This window comes from Bubalus bubalis, chromosome 2, assembly GCF_019923935.1.
Source record: "Bubalus bubalis isolate 160015118507 breed Murrah chromosome 2, NDDB_SH_1, whole genome shotgun sequence".
Classification (NCBI taxonomy): Eukaryota; Metazoa; Chordata; class Mammalia; order Artiodactyla; family Bovidae; genus Bubalus; species Bubalus bubalis.
The window spans coordinates 141115099-141137700 of record NC_059158.1 but is presented as its reverse complement, the minus strand read 5'-3'; the positions used below and the strand labels follow the sequence as shown (position 1 = coordinate 141137700).

The window sequence follows — 22602 nt, the reverse complement described above, 5'->3', positions numbered from 1 at the left end:
CTCCTGTGAGAATCAGTAAGGTGAACCTGAGAATTCCACTGTATTCTTTTGTCCTTTCAAGGCAGCAGGTTTCTGGAAGGGAAGACTAAGGGAAGAGGATGTGGAAGTTGCAAAGGAGGATGGGACAGTGGAGGCTGGCCAGTCCTCTGGCAGGCTGTCAGACAGCAAGGAAACAGCATCATAGCATGCTGAGAGCCAGTTCAAAGGAAGGTCCAAGCGGAAAGGCTGTGTCTAACACCTTTATGGCTGCTTCCTGAGGCTTGCAGGATCTTAGGTCGTCAACCAAGGATCGAACCCATGCAGCGAGATCGTAGAGTCCTAACCACTGGACCACCAGGGAAGTCCCTGAGCCTAACACCTTCTAAATACCCACAGTGCCTGGTGTCATGTCCAACTTTCTGAGCAATTTCATCAGTGCCATTCCCAAGTCCCACAAAAATTTCTTAGAGACACAAGGACAGAGATACACACTGAAGGGGTGTCTGATGGGAAACAACTCTGTGGGCTGGGCAAGGGCAGAGGGTGCTGGGCAAAATCCAGGAGGGAGTGTTAGGAGACAGGGAGGGTAGGAGGGAGGAATGGCACTGGAGAGTTGACGAGCCACAGAAAAATCAGTGTCACTGTCCCATCCCTGCTGCAGAAGCAGAAAGGTCAAGTGTGGGCTTTCAAGGTACCACTGTGTGTAGACAGACAGCAGCCTCCAGATGAGAGCTGTTTGTAACTTACACCCCGAGAGTGTGCCCTGTGCCCCGCACATTAGGGAGAGCACCAGTGCATCACCACAGTGAGTTCATTCAAGTGTCCTAACAAACACCCTGGGAGGTATGAGCTCCTCTCTCCCCTCACCACAGGGCTCTGGCACATGCCCCTCCTGTTGCTGGAAGACCTTTCCTCCCCAACCCTGCCTTTCTTCATCTCCTTCACTTGGTGGCATCCTTCAGGTCTCTGCTTAATCATCCATTCTTCAGAGAAACTCTGACGGAGTTTTAAAAAACTTCCATTCTTAGACTTTATGATCTTAGACTATTGTGGGCTGCTCGACGAAAATGGCTTGATAGTGATGAATGGAAGGGAAGACAGCATATTCATTTTTCTACAGCATAACAGTAATGAAACTCCTTAATTGGTATATTGTAGTGCTTGCATATAAATCATGTTTATGCAAAACTTTATATAACTTTTGTCACTGATGGAATCTAATCATTTGAGACACAAGCTTATGAATAAAAGTACAATGATATTCACAAAACCTCACAGGGTTTGGCTCAGAATCAAAACATGTAGAGAATGATTCTGTTTGCAAATTGGGAGGGTAATAAATTATTGAAATTTGTACTTTCCCCACACTAATCATCTGCGATTCTAGATTTGGGGTATATTTGCTTTTCAAAGGTGACACTTGGAAGAAACACGGAAGTCTTTAATCAGCTTTCTGCTGACCACTGAAAGTTTTCTAAATAGCTGGATCAAGTCCTCAGGAAGGCACCAGACTGAAGACAGACACTATCAAACATGTTCTACATAAACTGAGCTCACAAAAAAACCCATGCTGACCTCACATGTTTCAGACGCGCCCTTTATCCTTCCAAAAACACATCTTCTCATTTTATCTAAACTGCCTAGATAGTAAAATTTTATCCTGTTGCAGTAAAAAAGCTTTTATTATTAAAGCAATAAGGTGTAAGGAGAGGAAGATTACCATGGCCCAGGCTTTAGGGTTTATTATATAGTTAATCACAGAGATAAAGTGTCATTTTATAAAAATGTTTCCACTGTCTTGATTCCTTTCTATAGAGGACTAATCATAACAATAATAAAAAGAATCAGAAAGGCACTTCCGCAGGAAGAGATTTATCACATTCTTCTCTGTGAAAGACTTCTTTAAATGTGGAGGCGAAGACACAGAGAGACAAAACGGCTTCATTTAGAGCTCTGAGGAGCCATGTAGAATCGGGTGTGTTTCATGAATAAAGATGCCCTGATGGGGAGCAGCCACTGGACTGTCACTGGGTGAGAAGCCGGAGAGCAGAAGCTACTGGCAGATACTGAGGAAGGGAAGGTAGGATTTCAAAGGGAGATGAACAAGATCAATCTCCAACAGCAGCCGGAGTCAGATGTTAAAGAGTTAAAACTAGGCCACACTTCATCTTCCTGTGCTAGCCTCAGGGAGGCCGTAGTGAGAGAAACTGCTTGTGAGCATCTGATCCCAGACAATTCTGCTTCACGACCTTCTGGCGGATGAAGGGCTTCCATGTAGAGCTTTAACTCTTGGGCTGCCAAGCAGAACCAAGCAGAAGAAAAAGAGCTTCAGGAAGCAGACACAGCCTGTGCTTGCCGGGAGGATGAGCATGAGGCAGAGCCTCCGGACCGTCGGTCCCTTGAGAGAGAAAAACATTGTGGAGACTGGACTTCCTGGTGATCCCGTGGTGAAGACTCCACCTGCCAAGGCAGGGTACATGCTTTGATCCCTGGTCTAGGAAAATGCCACATGCTGTGGGGCAACTGAGCCCTCGCACCGCAACTACTGAAGCCTGCGCTTCTAGAGCCTGAGCTCTGCTATAAGAGAAGCCGCCACAATGAGAAGCCCACGCACCACAACTAGAGACTAGCCCCCACTCACTGCAACTAGAGAAAAGCCCTCGCAGCAACAAAGACCCAGTGCAGCCAAAAATAAAAAAATAATTTTAAAAAGAAATGTGGAGATGGCTAGGGAGGAAGGATTCTACTGAATGCTAAGGGGATAGCTATGACAAAGCTAGACAGCATATTAAAAAGCAGAGACATCACTTTGCCAACAAAAGTTGGTATAGTCAAAGCTATGGTTTTTCCAATAGTCATGTATGGATGTGAGAGTTGGACCATAAAGAAAGCTGTGCGCTGAAGAATTGATGCTTTCGAACTGTGGTGTTGGAGAAGACTCTTGAGAATCCCTTGGACTGCAAGGAGATCAAACCAGTCTATCCTAAAGGATATCAACCCTGAATATTCATTGGAAGGACTGATGCTGAAGCTCTAATAATTTGGCCACCTGATGTGAAGAGCCAACTCATTGGAAAAGACTTTGATGCTGTGAAAGATCAAGGGCAGGAGGAGAACACAGCGACAGAGGATGAGATGGTTGGATGGCATCACAGACTCAATGGACATGAGTTTCAGCGAATTCTGGGAGATGGTGAAGGACAGGGAAGCCTGGTGTGCTGCAGTCCATGGGGGTCGCAAAGAGACACAACTTAGCAACTAAATTTGTAACAACAACAACAAAAGGGGATGTTTCACCTATCCTTGTTGTTGCTCAGTCACTCAGTCATGTCTTTTCCTGGCCTGTATCAAATAGCTTAAAGCATATCAATGAGAAGCCATAAAGCCAGACTTCCTATATAAACAATTTCCATTTCTTTCACTAAAGAGAAAGGGTAATGTACAAATATCTCCCCTTATCTTGGGCTCTGCTCCTTACTGCGGCATCAGGAGTAAGAACTGTGACCATGGGAGGAAGGCTAGCTGAGTGCCTGGCAGCCTCGTAGTGCCTAGTGGCTGCTGTGTGGACCCTGAGCTGGGAGCAGGTGCTGATGGGAGAGACCACTGGTACTGCTCAGAGTTTAGGCATCTACATCCCTTGCCCTGGAAGAAAGGATTGCGCCCACCAGGTGGAGGGCAGAAAACCTCCCTTTATCCACTTCAGGTGTACTATACTATTACCACGGGAACCATTTCTAGTCCACTCCCCAACATATTGCCAAGAATTCTTGGGCCCAGGGCAAAACTAGTCAGGGGCTTCAGTTCACCCATTTCTCAACTATTGCTGCTGCCAACAAAGGTGTTCCTGGCCTGATAGGCACACACACAGCAAGACTGCATGTGGTTCTCTATTCCTGGGGTCAGGAGAACAGGTGCCCACAAACGGTGCCCACGCTCTTGCATGGCTGCCAGTTCCGTGTTCCTCCTTTCTCCCTTCTGCTCCCTGAAGACTAGCAGAATATGCCACCCCAAAACACGGCACTTTGGTATATTGATTACTGTGAACACTATGGGCAGTGAAAAACAGCAAATGCAGCGAGACATGTTCTCCGATCTGCTTGGAGCTCAGTTGTCATACACCCACCTCCTTTCCCAGGAGTTTTCACCAAACAGGGAGGATGCTGACATCACAGGAGAGACTAGAATTGACACCACAGTCAGACTTTGTCACAAGCTGTCATATACTTCCTGGGCTTCCCAGGTGGCGCCAGCTGAGTGTGCTGCAGTCCATGGGGTCATAACGAGACACAACTTTGTCTTTTGGTAAAGAACCTGCCTGCCAATACTGGAGACATAAAGAGACATAGGTTCGATCCCTGGGTCGAGCAGATCCCCTGGAGGAGGGCATGACAACCCACTCCAGTATACTTGCCTGGAGAATTCTATGGACAGAGCAGCCTGGCAGGTTACAGTCCATAGGGTCACAAGGAGTCAGACATGACTGAAGTGACTTAGCAGCAGCAGCAGCCCTTCCATTTGCTCTTCTAAGGACCAGTTTATCTTTCCTAAAAATCATGCACTCTCCCCTCAGAGATCTACATGCCTCTCCTCTTTCCCTATTAAGATGGTATTTAATCCTGAATTCCAGGCCACGGTGGGGACTTCACTTTTCCCTAAGGGTCTCCCATGTGTACATGAGATGTCCACGTTAATACATGTCTGTTTGTTTTTCTCTTGTTAATCTGTCTTTTATAACAGGGTCTCAGTCAAGAACCCAGAAGGGTAGAGGGTAAGTATTCTTCCTCCCCTGCATGTCCATCCTGGCCCCTTGCTTGCCCTGACTGCTGGTCACTGTTCTCACCACTCACCAGTTTCCACAACACCCCTTCATTCCCACGTGATCAGGTCCTCCTGAGTTATCCCAGAAATGGCTCTCCTAACCAGCTCCACCTGCCAGGGTGCCACTACAGCTCATTATCAAGGAGCCGGCTATGCTCATTTATTTAGCTTTCTGTTGGGATTCCTGAGTCTTTTACCTTCTACTCTGTCCACGTTTGCACCTCAGTTTCACAACAACCCGCGTTCTTCTTATAATTGGAATTTTTTTTTCTGAATGCAGCAGTGATTTGACAATTGATCTAAAGATTTCTTGAATTCCAACGTGTTGTGCAATAAACATACAAAACCCAACACGCATGTCTACAGCCTGTCAGCTGGGGTTGGGATGCAACTCTTTGAACAGCTGCCTAGAAATTGTGACTCTCAGGGAAATAAAGTAGAACGTCTCTGAGCACGAATCGAAGTTAACACGTACGGCAGAGCCACACTGCTCTGGCGGCCAGTGAACATGGCAGCTGGGCTCCATTTGCCAATCAGGTTGAGGCCATTTTTTTTCCCTTTTTTTTTAATCAGAGGTAACATAACCCGTTAATGTTAATACCTCTTAGTCTGCATATTTTATATTGGAATTAGATAATGATTTAAATTACAGTTGATGAATATTTCACCACACCATCTGAGGTGCATAGACATGTGCAGATGAAGCATAATGACTAACTCTCACCACAAAATCCTGGAGTTCCTTACACACAATAGTTAATTGAAAAACGAACAAATACGGACAGGGATTCCTTTTTCTTCTTGGAATTTAAGAAATGACATCAGAGTTGCAAAATCCTGCAAATTCTACAAATCCCACATCATCACATGTTCAATTAAAAAGTATCTACATTCCTTATATACCTCTATTTAGAATTTTACATCTGATTTGACTTAATAATATAATTTCTTATCTTTGCTGACTACTTGTTAGTTTTGTTTCTTTCCATGGCGATCAGCATTCAGGGAAAGTAACTTATCTGTATTTCAGCTTCTATAGGTATAAAAATGATTTGAGTTACTACCATCTCCTTTTTTAAAAAAATAAAAGAACAACAAAACTACATCTATGAAAGAGAAAGCAAACTTCTATCTGTGGTGTTGATTGTCTTACAGCACAAAGGTACCACTTAAGGAAGTAACATTCTTCATTTACTTCATTTTGTGCTAAGTCACTTCAATCGTGTCTCACTCTTTTCAACCCTGGGACTGTAGCCCACCAGGCTCCTGTGTCCATGGGATTCTCCAGGCAAGAATATTGGAGTGGGCTGCCATTTCCTCCTCCAGGGGAATCTTCCCAACCCAGTGATCAAACATGCGTCTCCTGTGTCTCCTGCACTGGTAGGCAGGTTTTTTTTTTTTTACCACTAGCGCCACCTACACCTCTACTTCATTTTACATGCTCATTAAAAACAAAAAACTGGGAAATGTAGAAAGGAAGATAAAACAAATTTCAAAATAAAATCTCTGTCTCATACCCAAAATACAGCCAACCACTCTGAATACTGTTGCATTCCCCTCCAGTTTGGGGGGAAGAGGGCATCTAGGCAGAAGCCATCATAGTGATGAATCACAGTTAACACATACTCATGAACAGAAACTAGAAGAGATTGACAGGGCCAGAAAAAGTCACAGAAATGCTGGCCTACTTCCAACCCAAGGCAGTCAGGCCTAGACTCCACTGCTCTGGCCTCCTGAGGGCTCCTGCATCTTTTGACTCTTTTGTGAAGAGGAGAGAATGTGTACTTCTTGGTTTGGGCCAAAAAGCTCTCACCAGCCAGCATCTCCAGGCTCAATCTGTTGCCCCTCATCTTCAGGACCTGCCCCAGCCAATGGCTTCCCAAATAGGGGCATAAGGAAAATAGTAAACTGCATGTACATACATTTTTAATTTTTTTTTTTTTAAGCTGAGCTATGTGGCATGCAGGATCTTAATTCCCCAACCAGAGATCAAACCTGTGCCCCCTGCATTGGAAGTGCAGAGTCTTAACCACTAGACCACCAGGGAAGTCCCAGTGTTTACTTTTCATTCCAAAAAGTAGACTTTCCCAATCTTCAGTATACAGATTAACCATAGCACACATAAATTATTTATAAATAAATTTTTTGGTTTGAGAGGGATGTGCTCACAATTCACTTCGATGGAGTGAGACCCAGGGCACACACTCCTCTCAAATCATGCTGTGGTCTCTCTTATTTTCTGGTTCCTTGTGTTATTTCTTCTGCATGGAATCCTTTTTCCCTTCCAGGATGACAAATTCCTAGACTTCCTTCAAAGACCAGCTCAAATGTCACCTCTGTGGTCGACCCTTCATTAACCAGGCGGTATTGATTTCTCCTCCTCCAGGCCCAGCTCCATTTCAGTACTTGCCTTTGTGCAGTTTCTATATTCACCCACTAGCCCTGGGGTTCTACTGTATCGGGTGGATGAACGAAGAGAAGGGAAGGGAAGGCTTTGCCTTACATCTCTCTTCACCAGGGAGTAGACAGTAAAAAGCTGTGATGAAATATCCATATCTTATAGCTGAAATCCAGTGTATGCTCAGTAAACAGAAAGGTGGAATGGATTCACTTCCTCCTAGTGTCTTGGTAGAGAGGAAAAGACATTTACTAAATGCTTACCTGAAAGAGAAGAGAACCAGTCTAGACTGAACCTCTATCATGGACCAGGCAAGAAATTTTCTAGAATAATCTGCAGAGTGCATATCTTGTACATAAATCTTCATAAAACTCCAGAAAGAGACAGTAGCCCTGTTTTGCATCGGAGTAGAAGTTAGGAAACTCAACCATATTCGGTACTAGAGTATGTGGAGAGGAGATTTAAATCCTATCCTGTGGAAATCCACACCTCATGCCTCCTAATTAAGTTGTTAATAAACCCAGGAAGATGTCACTTTTGTTCCAATATGGCCTATTAAGTACCAAAGGTAACAGTCACTGGAGCAATAATGTAACATACATGTAAGGAAATCTACTGTATTAGCTTCAGGTACAGCTTTTATATGATTTGTTGCTGTGCTAGACGATTAAGTGTCCCAAATTACTCCTTGGTCTCATTTGACTCTACACTCTCACTCTGCACTGGTCTAATAAATACAAATAAACTCCAAGATGTACTCTGAGACTGTGATCTAGGATATTCCACTTTTCAAACAATAATGTATTTTATATTTATCCTAATATATAGGAACAAATTTGTCTTATTTTCTCAGTGAAAATGGATTATATTTTAAATTTTTAAAAACACACACATACAAATGATACACACTCTCTTGGGATTGTATAGTTAGAACACTTTGCTTAATTCCTTTTTATATTTCCACTCTATGATAAAAACTTAACGATTCCTATTTGGGAGCATGTTCTGAAGCTGATTTGACGGGCAGCCTTCATTTGCTGAAAAGATTCAGAAATCTTTTCAGATTTCAAGCTGAAATCAGAACCAACTTCTTATCCTCTAGCTCTTCTTCTGGGTTTATTATTCTGCAAGAAGGCTGTAGTGAAAGAAAGCTGATTTCCAACGCTAAGTGCGCCGCTGACAAGACGTATGGAGGTAATCACACGTGGAGCTCACAAAGGTTATTAATACAAGGTGCTATTTATGCTGGTTTCCCGGGGACCGTATCCAAACTGAAAAGGCCAGTTCTGTACTTTTTGTATGTATCAGCCTGCTCTTCCTTCATGTCGACTGATTCACTCGGTCCTTGCGGTGGCCCTGGGGAAACATCTAACGCAGAGAAAAACCTTGGGGAGGAAAGAAAAGAGGAAAAGAGAAGCTTTCGCTTCCCAAGAGTGAGCTACCCCTATTTAGAATGACACATATTCACGAACAAGGCAAGATTTGAAATGCATTGTGCCACGGGGACTTGCCATAGACACAAAGTCACAGGAACCTTGAGTTCCTCCATGGTATAAGGTATTTACCCTTTTCACAATTTCAGAAATGGATCCTGGAACTGATTTCTGTTTATTGGACTGGCGCCGAGTGAGGAAAAGGAGTCATTTTGGGCAGTTTGTCAGCTAGGCCAGTGACAGAAAAGCATACATACGGCTCTCTTGAGGCATAAATATATTTATTAGCTTCTTCTACTACTGTCTCGATATCCTTTGCAGGTGTATGCTCATCTCCATAATGTGCGTTCTTTTAATATGCTGGCATAATCTCCAATACTGAGTGTGGGGAGAAGGAATGGATTTGTCTAATTCCCACAGGATAACACAAGTCACTGGCAGGTAGGCACTTGGAAAAAACATCTGATGAGAAGAAAAGAGATTAGTCAGAAAGTCTTGTTTGGATAGGCTTTGATCAATGAAAAGATTGTATTCCCTTGCAGGGCAGAAGGATGTAAAGACTTTGTATTAAACTTCTTGGAAAAAACATAAAATATGTAAACTCTTGGTTTTATCTGCATCATGTATATAGGCTAAGGAGCTGGCAAAATCTAGCAATTATTTAACACATTGTTGATATTTTAACAGGAAACCAAAGGCCTGTTAAAGTCCTCACGTGACAATACTAAGTGACTACAAAGGTTCCTAACGTCAGCCCTCTCTCCTATTGGTAATCCTGTGATAAACATCCTCTGTTGAAGGGCTCAGAGAAAAGCATCACTTTATTACTGACCAACACCCTGCCTCAGACACTCTCGATGCACTCAGAATGCTTCCTATTTCAGTCACACTGTTTTACAATGGAGTCTCAACTCATTACCCACACTGACATCCACATCCTCCACGTGACTGAACTCAAAAGCCAGATTTGCTTGCTGTCATAGCATCTATTCTGAGGCGCAGATCTGATTCTGGGACCTGTTTCACCTAATATATATTTCCCCTGTACTTTCCTATCAAAGTAGACAGAGTGCTTTAATTTCAATATTCTCCTAATTAAAAGAGGGTAATTCTCTTATAATTAAGAGAGGGTCAACAAATACTTGCCCAACCACTACAGCATGGTAAGATTGCAAAAAGACCTTCTGTTGTCATTCAGTTTAAATAGCACAAGGGCAGGCCCACCTGAGGATGTCACTGGCACCAGAGTAGTTGGATATATACCATGTGTAGCCACAAACACCAAGCAATATTGCTGCCTGGCTAAAGCCAGAGGAAAAGAATACCTCCCCAGACAGACACTTAATGGAACGATTCCCTACTGTATATATCTTTACATGCCTCAGATCTTCATCTGAATCCGGGTCCCTGAATCAATAACTGCGTTATTTGGTTTTATTGCAAAACGAGAAAGAAAAAAAAAAGACTCAGCAGAGACAGCATGGTGAATGAAAGTGACTGTCTATCACCAGCTACAACTTTCAGTTCTTAATTTTTCCATTTTCTCCTAAGGACTGACTTGCATTCTATAATGAAAAATAGACAAAGAAGCAAAGTCCTCAATTTTCTACACTTCAGTGTAATTGTTTCTGTTGGTCTTAAGCAAACAAAAACGTAATTTGACCTTTAAAATGTGTAGCAAGAAGGTTTATGTTTCAGCAAGTATGGGAGAAATGCCTTCCTACTGCACTGCTGTGAAAAGAGAAGACACTATGGCTGCATTGGGGGGTATGTGAATGATTTGGGCATGGAAAGGAAATCTCCCTTCTCTCGTCTGCAGTGGTGGATTAGGAGGGCTGCTGGAGGAGGGGCAGACAGCTACTGGGTAGTTGGGGTGGGGGGGAAAGTTGCAAAGGGAGGAATCTCCACCCTTCACTCAAGGAGCTGCAGCAGACCATGCAGAAGGACTGGTGCAGTCTTCCTCTCCCTTTCCTCTTACTCAGGCTTTCTCAGCCTACTGACGTCTTGGACTAGATAGTTCTTTGGTGGGGGTAGGGGGTGGGGTGGGGGAGGCTGTCCTGTGCATACTAGGATAAGTATTAATAGTGGCATCCTGGTGTCTGCCTACTAGAGGCCAGTAACACTACCTCTCTGCAGCTGTGACAACTTAGAAATATTTCCAGACATGCCAACCGTCTCCCTGGGGGAAGGCAAATTCATCTGGTTGGGAACACTGCTCCAGCCCCAGACATATCACCCTCCTTTGCGGGACTCTCAATCCGTGGTTTTCAACCACAGATGCACAAGAGAATCACCAAGGGATCTTTAAAAACAAAAACCTTATTTCTGGGTTCACTTATGCCCAGTGAAATCAGCATCTCTGGGCCTGGTACCAAAGCAGAGGATGACCACGGAGCTCTAGAGTTTGTAATTACAGTGCATACACATATACTTTGGTACTGAGGGAAGTAAATATTAATTCTCAGGCATCGTCTTTCAGTCAATGCTAAGTTATTCACAAAGATAACAAATAAAAAACCTAAAGGGCACAGAAATCTCAGCTTTTAGCACTGTATGGAGAGCCAGATATTAGAAAAGGCAGCTAAAAGTTTGGGGAGTTCGAGCAGGGGAAGGGGAGGAAACAACCAAAGAATAAGAATCCTGTTATGTGATAAATCTGCAAAAGTGAAGACAAATGGTCTCATTTGGACTCAAGCTGAAGTAGTTCTAAGGCGCCTGCTCCAAGAATTTGATGTTATTCAGGCACCCAAGAAGCAGCAAAGTGGGAATATGGGACAGACTGCTGCCTGGCTTGCTCTGAAATCCAACAGCCCCACTGACAATTTCTTCTTCGGGAGGCATTCTCGAGTTCATATCCCAGAAAAAGACACAACATTTAAAATGTCACAGTAGTGATATCTGGTCTGTGTGTGGGGCCACCCTGCTGACCACCCTGGTGGTCTGTGTGTGGTTCTGCTTGGCTACCCACAGGGCTTTAGCAGCAGATAAAGAGCCCTTCTTCAGAGGGGGATTTGAGAGATGCACAAGATATACTTATCTCGAAGTGGCTTTCTCTTTAGCCGGCAATTCTCACATTTAGAGTCATTCTTTTGGCTGGAGGAGAGCTTGAACAGACTCTGTTAGCTGGTTAACATGCAAATCTGTCATTCTGGAGGGGGCAGTGGGCGGGGGGAGGATCACATGGTCATCAAAATGATGAGATTACCAGTGACACAAAATGAGTTTCAGTCATTAAAAGGAAGAAAAGAAAAAGGAGACAGAGAACCCATTACAAGGTCCTACGGTGTAGTAGGGGCTTCCTGGGTGGCTCAGCAGTAAAGAATCCACCTGCCAATGCAGGGGACCCAGGAGATAGAGGTTCAATCCCTGGGTTGGGAAGATGATCTGGAGGGAGGAAATGGCAAGCTGCTTCAGCAAAATTCCATGGACAGAGGAGCCTGGTTGGCTACATTCAGGGGGGTGGGGTGTCACACAGTGGGGTCACACAGAGTTGTTCACAACTGAGAAACTGAACACGCAGGCATAATGTAGTGACTGGGGTTGCCGTGAGGAGCCCCCGGCCTGTAGGGGACAGTAGGAGGCTCACCTGCCCTTGCAGGGAGGGAGTGAACTCCAAGATGGAGGGAAAGCCGACAAAGAAAGGGAAGGTGGGCGAGGGCTTATGGTCGGGGGAGCTGGGAAACTTCTGACCTACTTCCAATTTCCTGGCACTGCTTCAAGAGAAAATAAACACAGGTCCAGGAACATGTCTGGCCACTTTATACAGGAGGCATGCTTTGACTGATTTCCCTTTCCTTTTTGAAAGCAAAGCGGCCTAAACATATTATCCCCTCCAGCCCCCATTCTCGGCAACCTGGTTACCCAGCACATACCCTAACCCTCTGGCTCCTTAACCATCTTCCGTTTTCTTTAGGAATGCTTTTAATTAGATGTTAAACTGACAATAGCACCTAACAATTTTTTTACAGCTCTATTTTGGAATCCTTTTTCCCCCAGCATATGGCAAAACTATCAAGTATTACTCTCCTTCCTCAATGTTTTTTTGAATTTAATGTTTTACTGCTCATTTAAAGCCGTCAACATCAACTTGGCCATGCACACACAGATTTGTGAGAAGTTAGACTAGTCTGCACACAAAGCAATTAAACCTGGCAGCTATGATTCGAAAGATGAATATTTTCCAGTTGTGGTAGGGGGCCAATCATATAGGAAAGAAACCAGCTGCTTCATGTTAGTTCCTGATGTGACTTTTCACACAGACACTCATGTTGCAAAATTTATTTTCTGTGAAGACATATTGAGAGGGTATTGTGTCATCTTTGTTCCCCCTCTTAAATCCCTAATTCTTTCTGGAAAAATGAGAAGGGGCCATGTAATGATCATTTAGCCCTGTGCAACTGTGTCCTGGTTAAGTGCCAACTCTGATATTATAAGTTAGCTACTTAATGGCTTTCTTCAGTAAACATATTGAGCAAAACATTCTTCACAGCCAGATTGGGAAGGACAAGGATTTCCTTCATTTCGCTCAGTACTGAGCATGTGCAAACCACGGCTTTCTCCGAACCTCACACAATTCATTCCGGTGAATTCCAGCCTGGGGGGGAGTTTAGTTACTCGGGATTCACCTCCTGAAGCTGGTGCTTTGGTAGCAAAGTGAATATGAAGGGTGGTTTTTCTTTTTTTAACTGTCTATTTCTAAACTACACACAGCGCCTATTGAGAGCTTAGGTGAGAGAACAGGGTGGCCCCGAGGAAGCGCAGAAGCTGCAGAGGGATGTACTCCACACCCCTGTTGCTTGTGCACCACATGAGTCAACATCTGCCTCAGAACCAGCACTCCTGGAAATCTCCAGAGGACGCCACATCCTCCAAATCTGGACACACTCTATGATACAACCCTGAGGTTTCCATCGTACTAAATGAATAGGGCTGCATTCAAAATTCTCTCTAGTGCCTAGAGTTCGTGATTTCAGCACCACTAGGGAAGTTCATTTTTTAAGCTTTTAAGCTGCCTTCTTCTATTTCGTGACCCACTATTTTTTCAAGAGCACCACAATCCTTAAGATCAGCCTTTGCTCCTCAGAAAATGAGAGGCTTAATTCAAGCACATCGCCCTGTTGCCTGGGCAGCATACTTATTTTGAATAGAGGTCAAGTTTTTCCCTTTGGCATAAATGCATGTTTGTGGTTGTTAAAAAATACTTTAGTTTTACGTTCAAGTTAACATTTGTGTAATTATTTGGGGATTGTTTTGCTGAAGGGTTAGGTCAGAAAACAAGGGGTGGTGTTTTCCCCTTTCACAGCAATACCATACAGGACGTAGTTGGTCTAAATGTTCTCTTGTTCAGTTTGGAGGGAAAATGTCCTTTTGTCAAGGAGGTGACTTTTAAACAGCCGTATTGCTTTGGCAGAGCTCATTCAGAAGCCATCCTTCCCAACAGTATAAAACACGATGTGAATTACAAGCAAAGATACGCATCTTCCCTGGGTGCTGACTTTCCTGGCCCCACACTTCCCGCTCTTGAGGAGTAAAGCACTCAAAGAATCGGTTATAAATCTCAAGACGTCTCATGAGCCATGTGATGTTCATTTTACTAAGGAAATAAAAAATAAAAGGACTCAGAGCAGCTGGAGGAGAGAGGTAATTTGAGGTCATTGCTACACTCCGTCGATTAGTGTGTGAGTCACTCAGAGGGAAGGTGTCACACATGGGCCTCAGGAGAAGACTGTATTCTAAAATGCCGCACCAAAGGAGAAGACAGAGTAATCTGTGAGCAGCCTCCAGACAGAGGCTGGCAAACCACGACCCCCCCCGAGCCAGATTTGGCCCCTGCCTCTGCAGGCTCTCCGGCTGCTTCCACACCCCAGGAGCAGCCCTGAGTACGAGCACACAGACCTTACAGCCTGTAAAGCTCAAGGTTTTTAACCCGCCGGCACTTTACAGGTGACGTGTGCTGACTCTGGCTCCAGAGAACAGGTCTGGATGTTGCGTGTTCTTTTATCTATTTATTTTTAAAACTTTATTTATTTATTTTTGGCTGTGCTGGGTCTTGGCTGCTGCACACGGGTTTTCTCTAGTTGCAGAGAGCAGGGGCTCCTCTCCAGTTGTGTGTCCAGGCTTCTCATTGTGGTGGCTTCTCCTGTTGTGGAACAATGGCTCTAAGGTGCTTGGGCTCAGTTACTGTGGCACTCTGGCCTTGTTGCTCTGCTGCATGTGGGATCTTCCTGGACCAGGGATCCAACCCATGTCCCCTGCATTGGTAGGTGGATTCTTAACCACTAGAACACCAAGGAAGCCCCTGAGCATGCTTTTACATATTAGGGTAACTTGGAAACGGTCAGTTTTCATTCCAATCCCAAACAAAGGCAATGCCAAAGAATGCTCAAACTACCACACAATTGCACTCTTCTCACATGCTAGTAAAGTAATGCTCAAAATTCTCCAAGCCAGGCTTCAGCAATATGTGAACCGTGAACTTCCAGATGTTCAAGCTGGTTTTAGAAAAGGCAGAGGAACCAGAGATCAAATGGCCAACATCTGCTGGATCATGGAAAAAGCAAGAGAGTTCCAGAAAAATATTTCTGCTTTATTGACTATGCCAAAGCCTTTGACTGTGTGGATCACAATAAACTGTGGAAAATTCTGAAAGAGATGGGAATACCAGACCACCTGACCTGCCTCTTGAGAAACCCGTATGCAGGTCAGGAAGCAACAGTTAGAACTGGACATGGAACAACAGAATGGTTCCAAACAGGAAAAGGAGTTTGTCAAGACTGTATATTGTCACCCTGCTTATTTAACTTCTATGCAGAGTACATCATGAGAAACGCTGGACTGGAAGAAGCACAAGCTGGAATCAAGATTGCTGGGAGAAATATCAATAACCTCAGATATGCAGATGACACCACCCTTATGGCAGAAAGCGAAGAGGAACTCAAAAGCCTCTTGATGAAAGTGAAAGAGGAGAGTGAAAAAGTTGGTTTAAAGCTCAACATTCAGAAAATGAAGATCATGGCATCCGGTCCCATCACTTCATGGGAAATAGATGGGGAAACAGTGGAAACAGTGTCAGACTTTATTTTTTTGGGCTCCAAAATCACTGCAGATGGTGACTGCAGCCATGAAATTAAAAGACGCTTACTCCTTGGAAGAAAAGTTATGACCAACCTAGATAGCATATTGAAAAGCAGAGACATTACTTTGCCAACAAAGGTCCGTCTAGTCAAGGCTATGGTTTTTCCAGTGGTCATGTATGGATCTGAGAGTTGGACTGTGAAGAAAGCTGAGCACCGAAGAATTGATGCTTTTGAACTGTGGTGTTGGAGAAGACTCTTGAGAGTCCCTTGGACTGCAAGGAGATCCAACCAGTCCATTCTGAAGGAGATCAGCCCTGGGATTTCTTTGGAAGGAATGTTGCTAAAGCTGAAACACCTGTAGTTTGGCTACCTCATGCAAAGAGTTGACTCATTGGAAAAGACTCTGATTCTGGGAGGGATTGGGGGCAGGAGGAAAAGGGGAAGACAGAGGATGAGATGGCTGGATGGCATCACCGATTCGATGGACATGAGTCTGAGTGAACTCTGGGAGTTGGTTATGGACAGGGAGGCCTGGCGTGCTGCGATTCACGGGGTCGCAAAGAGTCAGACAAGACTGAGCGACTGAACTGAACTGAACTGACTGAAGGATAAATTAAGGAGGAGAAGGGGACAACAGAGGATGAGATGGTTGGATGGCATCACCGACTCAATGGACATGGTTTTGGGTGGACTCTGGGAGTTGGTGATGGACAGGGAGGCCTGGCGTGCTGCAGTTCATGGGGTTGCAAAGAGCTGGACATGACTGAGTGACTGAACTGAACTGAACTGAAGGATAAACTGGAAAAGTTGTGTAACTATAAAATTTAAATATCAGTAGTAATAATAGTAATAATAACACTTTTTATTTGTATAGCATCTTTACCTTCTCCAAGTACTTTCAAACATATTCTTGGAGTTTGCTTTGAACAATTAGTGAGGTTATAATCTGATCAAACAGAGAAGTGTTCCACTGGGTGGAGGGTAAATGATTCCTAACTGAATGATAACTGAAGGAAATGGTTTGTTTTCAACTCCCTGGTGACTGATGCACCCCTGGAATCTCACATTCTAAGTAGCAGATGCTTTAAAGTTTGAGACTTTTACATTAGGTTACTGATTGACATAATCCTTAGTTTTACACTATGCTATAGTCAGCAAAAAAGCACATCAGTGTCAAAGAAAGGACTTAAGAATGGGAAGAATATGCAGAAAGTGTGATCAAACTCTGGAATCATGAGAAGCCAATATAGGGAACATGTTATGTGAGCCTGGACATTGTGGACATGTGTTTTCTTTGTTCTAATTTTCCTCTTTAACACCATGATTTTTCTCCAGGGATCCAGGGTTCTTCACCTTTCAGTTCATGGAGTTCAGGTGGGGTTTTCCCCCCACCCTGCAAATGTCCCACCGCTAACTCTCTGGGCAGGCACATGACTCTGGCCTGGCTAGTGGGAAGACTGTCCCTGTAGCCACAGGGACTGGTTTATAGACAGATATATGTCGCAACCCAGCCAATGGGAATTAGCCCTTTTGGACTTTTTTGTCAGAACTACTGGAAACAAAGTCTTCTCTCAGATCACAGGGCTGAAGATTGTGTAAGCTTGGAGCTGCCAGCGTGTCATCTTTGCTGCGACATGGAGACACTGTACCTAAGAGTGAAGTGAAGAATAAGCAGAACCAGGAGACCGTGGGGGACATTGGTTAAGGAAAGGAGGCAAAGAGAGAGAGAGGAATCTGAATCTTGCTAACATACTGGGCTTAGAACCAAATTTGCCTAAAGGAATTTCCTGGGATTTTCATGTGCATCAGTAATAAATCCTCTTTTCTCTTTAACTCCTGTGATTTGAGGTTTTGTCACTTGAAACTGAAAGTGTCCTGATGGATACACTGAGAACATTTTTATACTGATATTAACTTAATCATTTTTACTAACAGATATTTCACTCTGACTGTGGACATGAGCAAAAGTATAAGGCTGAAAGAAATGTCTTCCATCAAAATCCATTGCAGAGCAGGGCAGGGCAGGACCAAAACTACACTGGCATACCATTTCTTAATTCCAGTCTTCAAGATACCAAGAATGGGGGTCTATCGCTAAGTTTACATAAGCTGTTTCTGAATTTTGTTAAGGGAGCTTTTCTTATTTTATGATGATATCAGGCTGGAAAATATTCTTTCTGAGTAAGCATTCATGATGTTAACCTTTCAGAGATATGTCAAAAATACAGTTTTTGAAGTTTTGTCCTTTACTGAGGTTGTGTTCTACATCATTCATATACTTTTGACCCAACTTCAAACTCCAGCGAATACGTCTATCAGGTTTCCCTTTATTTCAAATTTTCTCTTCTTTTCTATTCCCAAGATATGCATCTGTCAGCAGGGTTTAAGAAAACTCGCCGAAGTGTTGTTCTGTGATGTTTATGTATTAAATAAACAACATTTTCCATCTGATGCTGTTACCTATAGGAACAGCTCAAGTGCCATAAATTGACAGTTTCTAAGTGAAATTACTCACCAGTTGTGTAATTCAGCAAAGGCAGCTTTGATCTTCTTCACGGAGCTATCTACTTCTTCCTTGATCATGACACGGTATCTAGTTAGAGACACAGTACAGCGTTGCAAATCCTTCACCGATTTCTCAATATTTGGGCCTGAAATTAACGTCAAGAAAGAACATGTAGTGAACACTTTATTTTTTTTATTTCTGAGCTAAACAACAATGACAAAGGCAACTATATCCCCTTCCAATAAAAAGAGATCTTCTTTTGTTTTTCAATGAAAAAAAAGTTCCATTAAGAAGATGTTTATAATCCCAATTTTTTAAAATCCAGAGTGGGTGGTTTGTGTGGTCCCTGAGAAGCTGTGATCTCACCAGTGGGCTCTCTGACTGGGCCATTTTGGGCACATGTGTCTCCTTTACCCTTTGCAAAGAGGCTCTGATCATTATGTTCTATTACAAACTGGGGTTTCTTAGAATCTGATATGTCTAAAGACCATTTGTGCTGCTGGCTGTCTCTATAAACACCATTCTGTGTGGTTTAAAGCCAGCAGGGCTTTTGGAAGAGGAAAATGACATAGAGGTTGGGAGAGGTACAAATGAACTAGAGAGAGGACAGAGCATCCGTGCCAGGTACCCTGGCTCTGGCCCCATCAGTCCTGAGCCAGGCTTGTAATTATACCAGCAGTACTTAAAGCAGCTCTGTGGGTGCCAATCTTGCCTGATTTCCTGAAACTGTCACCAGGGTTTACAGATAGTGCAGAGCAAATAGGCAAATTGTACTTATCCCAACAAGGGCATGGTTTCTTAGAAAAAAGAAATCTCTCTCAAGAAAAGTGAGAAGGTATAATCAAACCCAAGCCAAGGAAATCAGATACAACTGAGGCCTGAATGAGAATATTATTTAAATCCTCTGGTAATCAGAAAGGAAGTGATTTAGCCCCTTTCATGTTTAATACTAGTTATGCATAAAGTATCAATATATCAAAGTTCAAAAAGTAATCAAAATACAGGGTGTCCAATATAAAACCCTCTTTCAGTGTCTTTTGTCTGAAAGTTCTAACACAGAACTGAATTTACATGAGGAACATCATATCAGAAGACATGGTTGGCCTCTAAACTCATCTTCAGTCAATGCAAATTCAGAACCTGTATATCAGGGAAACATTCAACATTTACATGGCTAAAGAGGTTCCTGCATTAACATTTGCTTTATAGGATGTTAGGGTACCAAGTGTTTGTGGTGCAAATTTATCCACACCTAGAAAGAGAAGAATGGCCACAGAGAGGCAGACAAAGGGGATATAATTCCACTTAAACATTCAAGACCTTTGATTAACAATGGAGGAATCATATCTGGTTTTCAATCTATGTGGCTCACAGAAAGAAATGCAATTTCAGGTCTAACTCTAAGCGGTATCTTTTGGAAGGTTTTGTCATTCAGATACTTCTCTGTGTGCGCAAAATATGTTGAATCATTTGTGCAAAAGAAATCACTTTACCTCTTTTCTTTGCCAACTCATCTGGCTTTATTTCAAGATGAGCTGCAGGGGCATTGGACTTAACAGGAGATGTTTTTGTCTTAGGCTTGCTTGGGTTACAAGGCTGCTCAGCTGACCACTGTAGGCCATCTGACCTCTCTGGTGTTCCATGTATAGGTTTGGGGTTCCCATCTAAGGACAGTTTCTGTTGCAGTGGTCTGTTGCCTTCTGTAAGAAAACACCAAATAATGACTGTGAAGTGATAAACTAAAAACACTGATGATCAGGTGATGGGGATGCCACAATTTTGGGTTTTGTTAACATGTTGGCAATAGTTCCTTTCACTGCAAACAGTCAAGAAACTGTTTTAATAGACTCCCCAGAAGATGAAGGGATATACTAGAAAGTGCCTTGTACTTGGAGTTAGAAGACCTGAGTGGGTGTTTTGACTCTGGTAATTACTTACAGAGTGACCCCAGGCAAGCTACTTATCTCTGAGTCTTAGTTTTCTCACCCATAACTACCCAGGAAGATCCTTAGGAGCCTTATATGCATGAACAGTTCCCCCACTATTCAGTAAAGGCATAGATGTCTTTAAGTATGATTTCAAATTGAGGCTATAAAAACACAGCCCTCCCATCTCCAAGTGCTACATCAGTGTCTTGTGGTATTTTATTCGGAATTAATGAAGGCAGAAGAGGAGCTAGGGCAAGAATGAAGTGACAACAGGTTCTATGATCATTTCATCTAATTTATGGAAGGATTAAATCAGGAAACATCATCACAATAACTTAACTATATTTAAAATCTAGAGAGTCAGATTCCCTCTGGAGCTTTAACAGATGTGGCAATAAATTAGCAGCACGTTGCTTTCGGCATCCTTTAAAGGTAGGTTCCTATTTAGTTATTGCTGGAGTGGATTAAATGGCACCTTAGTGGCCTGAAAAGGAAATGTATCACACTTAACATCTTACTCACAACCAGAGAGAGCTCTGGGTATGAGAAATAGGGAAGCCAGCCTGCTTTTGCAGGTTAGGTTCTTGGAGAAAGTTGGGTGTAATGGAAAGAGTGTAGGTTTGGCACTTCTGACCTTCCTGATGTCTGGATTACCCCGTATGAATGAGTCCATTTCTCTGGCCAACTATGGCCCATACCCAAACTGAGCACAACATCATCGCTATGAAGCCTGGCCTCTGTCTCACCTCTCTCTACTTCCTGGTGTAACATGGTGCGTTAAATTCAACACAAGGTTTTCATGTCTGCTCCTTCCCTGCAGAGGCTAAGATGCCCTTAAAGGCAGATGCAAAATCTGATTCGTTTTTGAAGCTCCAGTACTTGTGTCTAGCTCAATAGCTATCTGTAGGATTGTGACTGAATTAAAATACTCTTAAAATGATTTCATAGGAAAAAAAAAGAAACAAAGAATACCTTTCCTGACACTGTCACACGCATTATAGAGAATACACTTGGAAAATACAAAAGAATAGAATTTGGTCCTAGTCAGTTTGGTTTTAGACGTTTGCCCATTTATGATGGGTAAATCTGATTTTAGTTGAATCCATCATTTATTACCTATTTATCAAAAAGGCACAGCCTATGTTTTATAGACTGAATATCGAGTGCCTCTTAAAATTTACTTAAAAGGAAATTACAGCACATAGTGGAATGTTCAGCCCAGGTGGTGAACAAAGTAAATAAGTACTGAAAACATCATTTCCTCCAGTAATAAAACAGATTTAAATGATAGTATACAATTTTATCTTTAGTTATACTAAAGTTTGGAACTTTACTGCAGGGGCAGTGGTTGTCAAACTTTAGTGTGCATGACTTTTCCCCTAGTACTTATTGCAAATGCAAATTCCCTGACACCACCTGCAGAAATTTCGATTCAGAAGTGGATCCAGGATTCAGCTTCCAGGTGTTTCTGTTGGGGTGGAGTTGGATGGTACCTGGGTAGTACCCTCACCAGGAGAAACTACTGTGAAAGATGAAAAACTAATTTTTTGATGACTGTATAAATGTTTTGTTAAAAGGGACTAAGTATAGGCTGGTTCCAACTCTCTCTAAATCACAGTTGAGATTCAGGTTTGATGAAATTCAATAAATTAAGACTCTAAAATACAGTTCATTGTGCATAGTGTAGTAAATTACTGTTATTCTTGAAAATAAAGGGGATTTCCATTATAGCCTAGTGGAAATAATGACCTTAGAACAGAAGAAAGAAATTATTCTGTTGAATGCAAAAGCATTTTAAATGGAAGACCAGCATGCAAATGAATTTGGGATTATTAACCTACAGCTGAATATATTTTGTGTATCAGAGAACTGATATGAGGGCTACTGGTTCATTTCATCATTCATCTAACAAATATTTATTGAGATATTTGAGTAGTAGTATTTTTTTTAGGACCTGAAAACTGTCTCAATGGTGGGGTCATTAAATGATGGAAAGATCTGAGTTCTCAAAGACTGCTGCTGCTGCTGCTAAGTCGCTTCAGTCGTGTCCAACTCTGTGTGACCCCATAGACGGCACCCCACCAGGCTCCCCCATCCCTGGGATTCTCCAGGCAAGAACACTGGAATGGGTTGCCATTTCCTTCTCCAATGTATGAAAGTGAAAGTGAAGTTGCTCAGTCGTGTTTGACTCTTAGCGACCCCATGGACTGCAGCCTACCAGGCTCCTCCATCCATGGGATTTTCCAGGCAAGAGTACTGGAGTGGGTTGCCATTGCCTTCTCCGTCTCAAAGACTACTTGCGTATATTTGCACACTGGTAGTACAATTTGTCTCCAAATATAGTAAAACTCTAGGATTCTTTCAGATGAAAACTGGTGAATTGGTGGAGGGTTACAGAACTCTTGACTATAACAGAATTAGTTCATTCTGACCACAGGTCCTGATATTTCTAGCAATAGAATAA

At 42.9% G+C, this 22602-nt stretch overlaps 1 protein-coding gene across 7 annotated transcripts in view; it reads right to left on the bottom strand.

Moving 5' to 3' along the window:
- The window catches only part of SPATS2L (spermatogenesis associated serine rich 2 like), a 188938-nt gene that overhangs the window by 23082 nt on the left and 143254 nt on the right, over nt 1–22602 (bottom strand). For 6 of the 7 annotated variants that reach the window (XM_006059328.4, XM_025277955.2, XM_025277956.2 and 3 more), the window contains 2 exons: nt 19704–19910; nt 18220–18355 (listed from right to left, as the gene is read on the bottom strand). In XM_006059328.4, the coding sequence (XP_006059390.3) occupies nt 18220–18355; nt 19704–19910 (343 nt within the window). The remainder of the gene's footprint in view (nt 1–18219; nt 18356–19703; nt 19911–22602) is intronic. The other variant, XM_044937008.1, reaches the window with a different exon arrangement.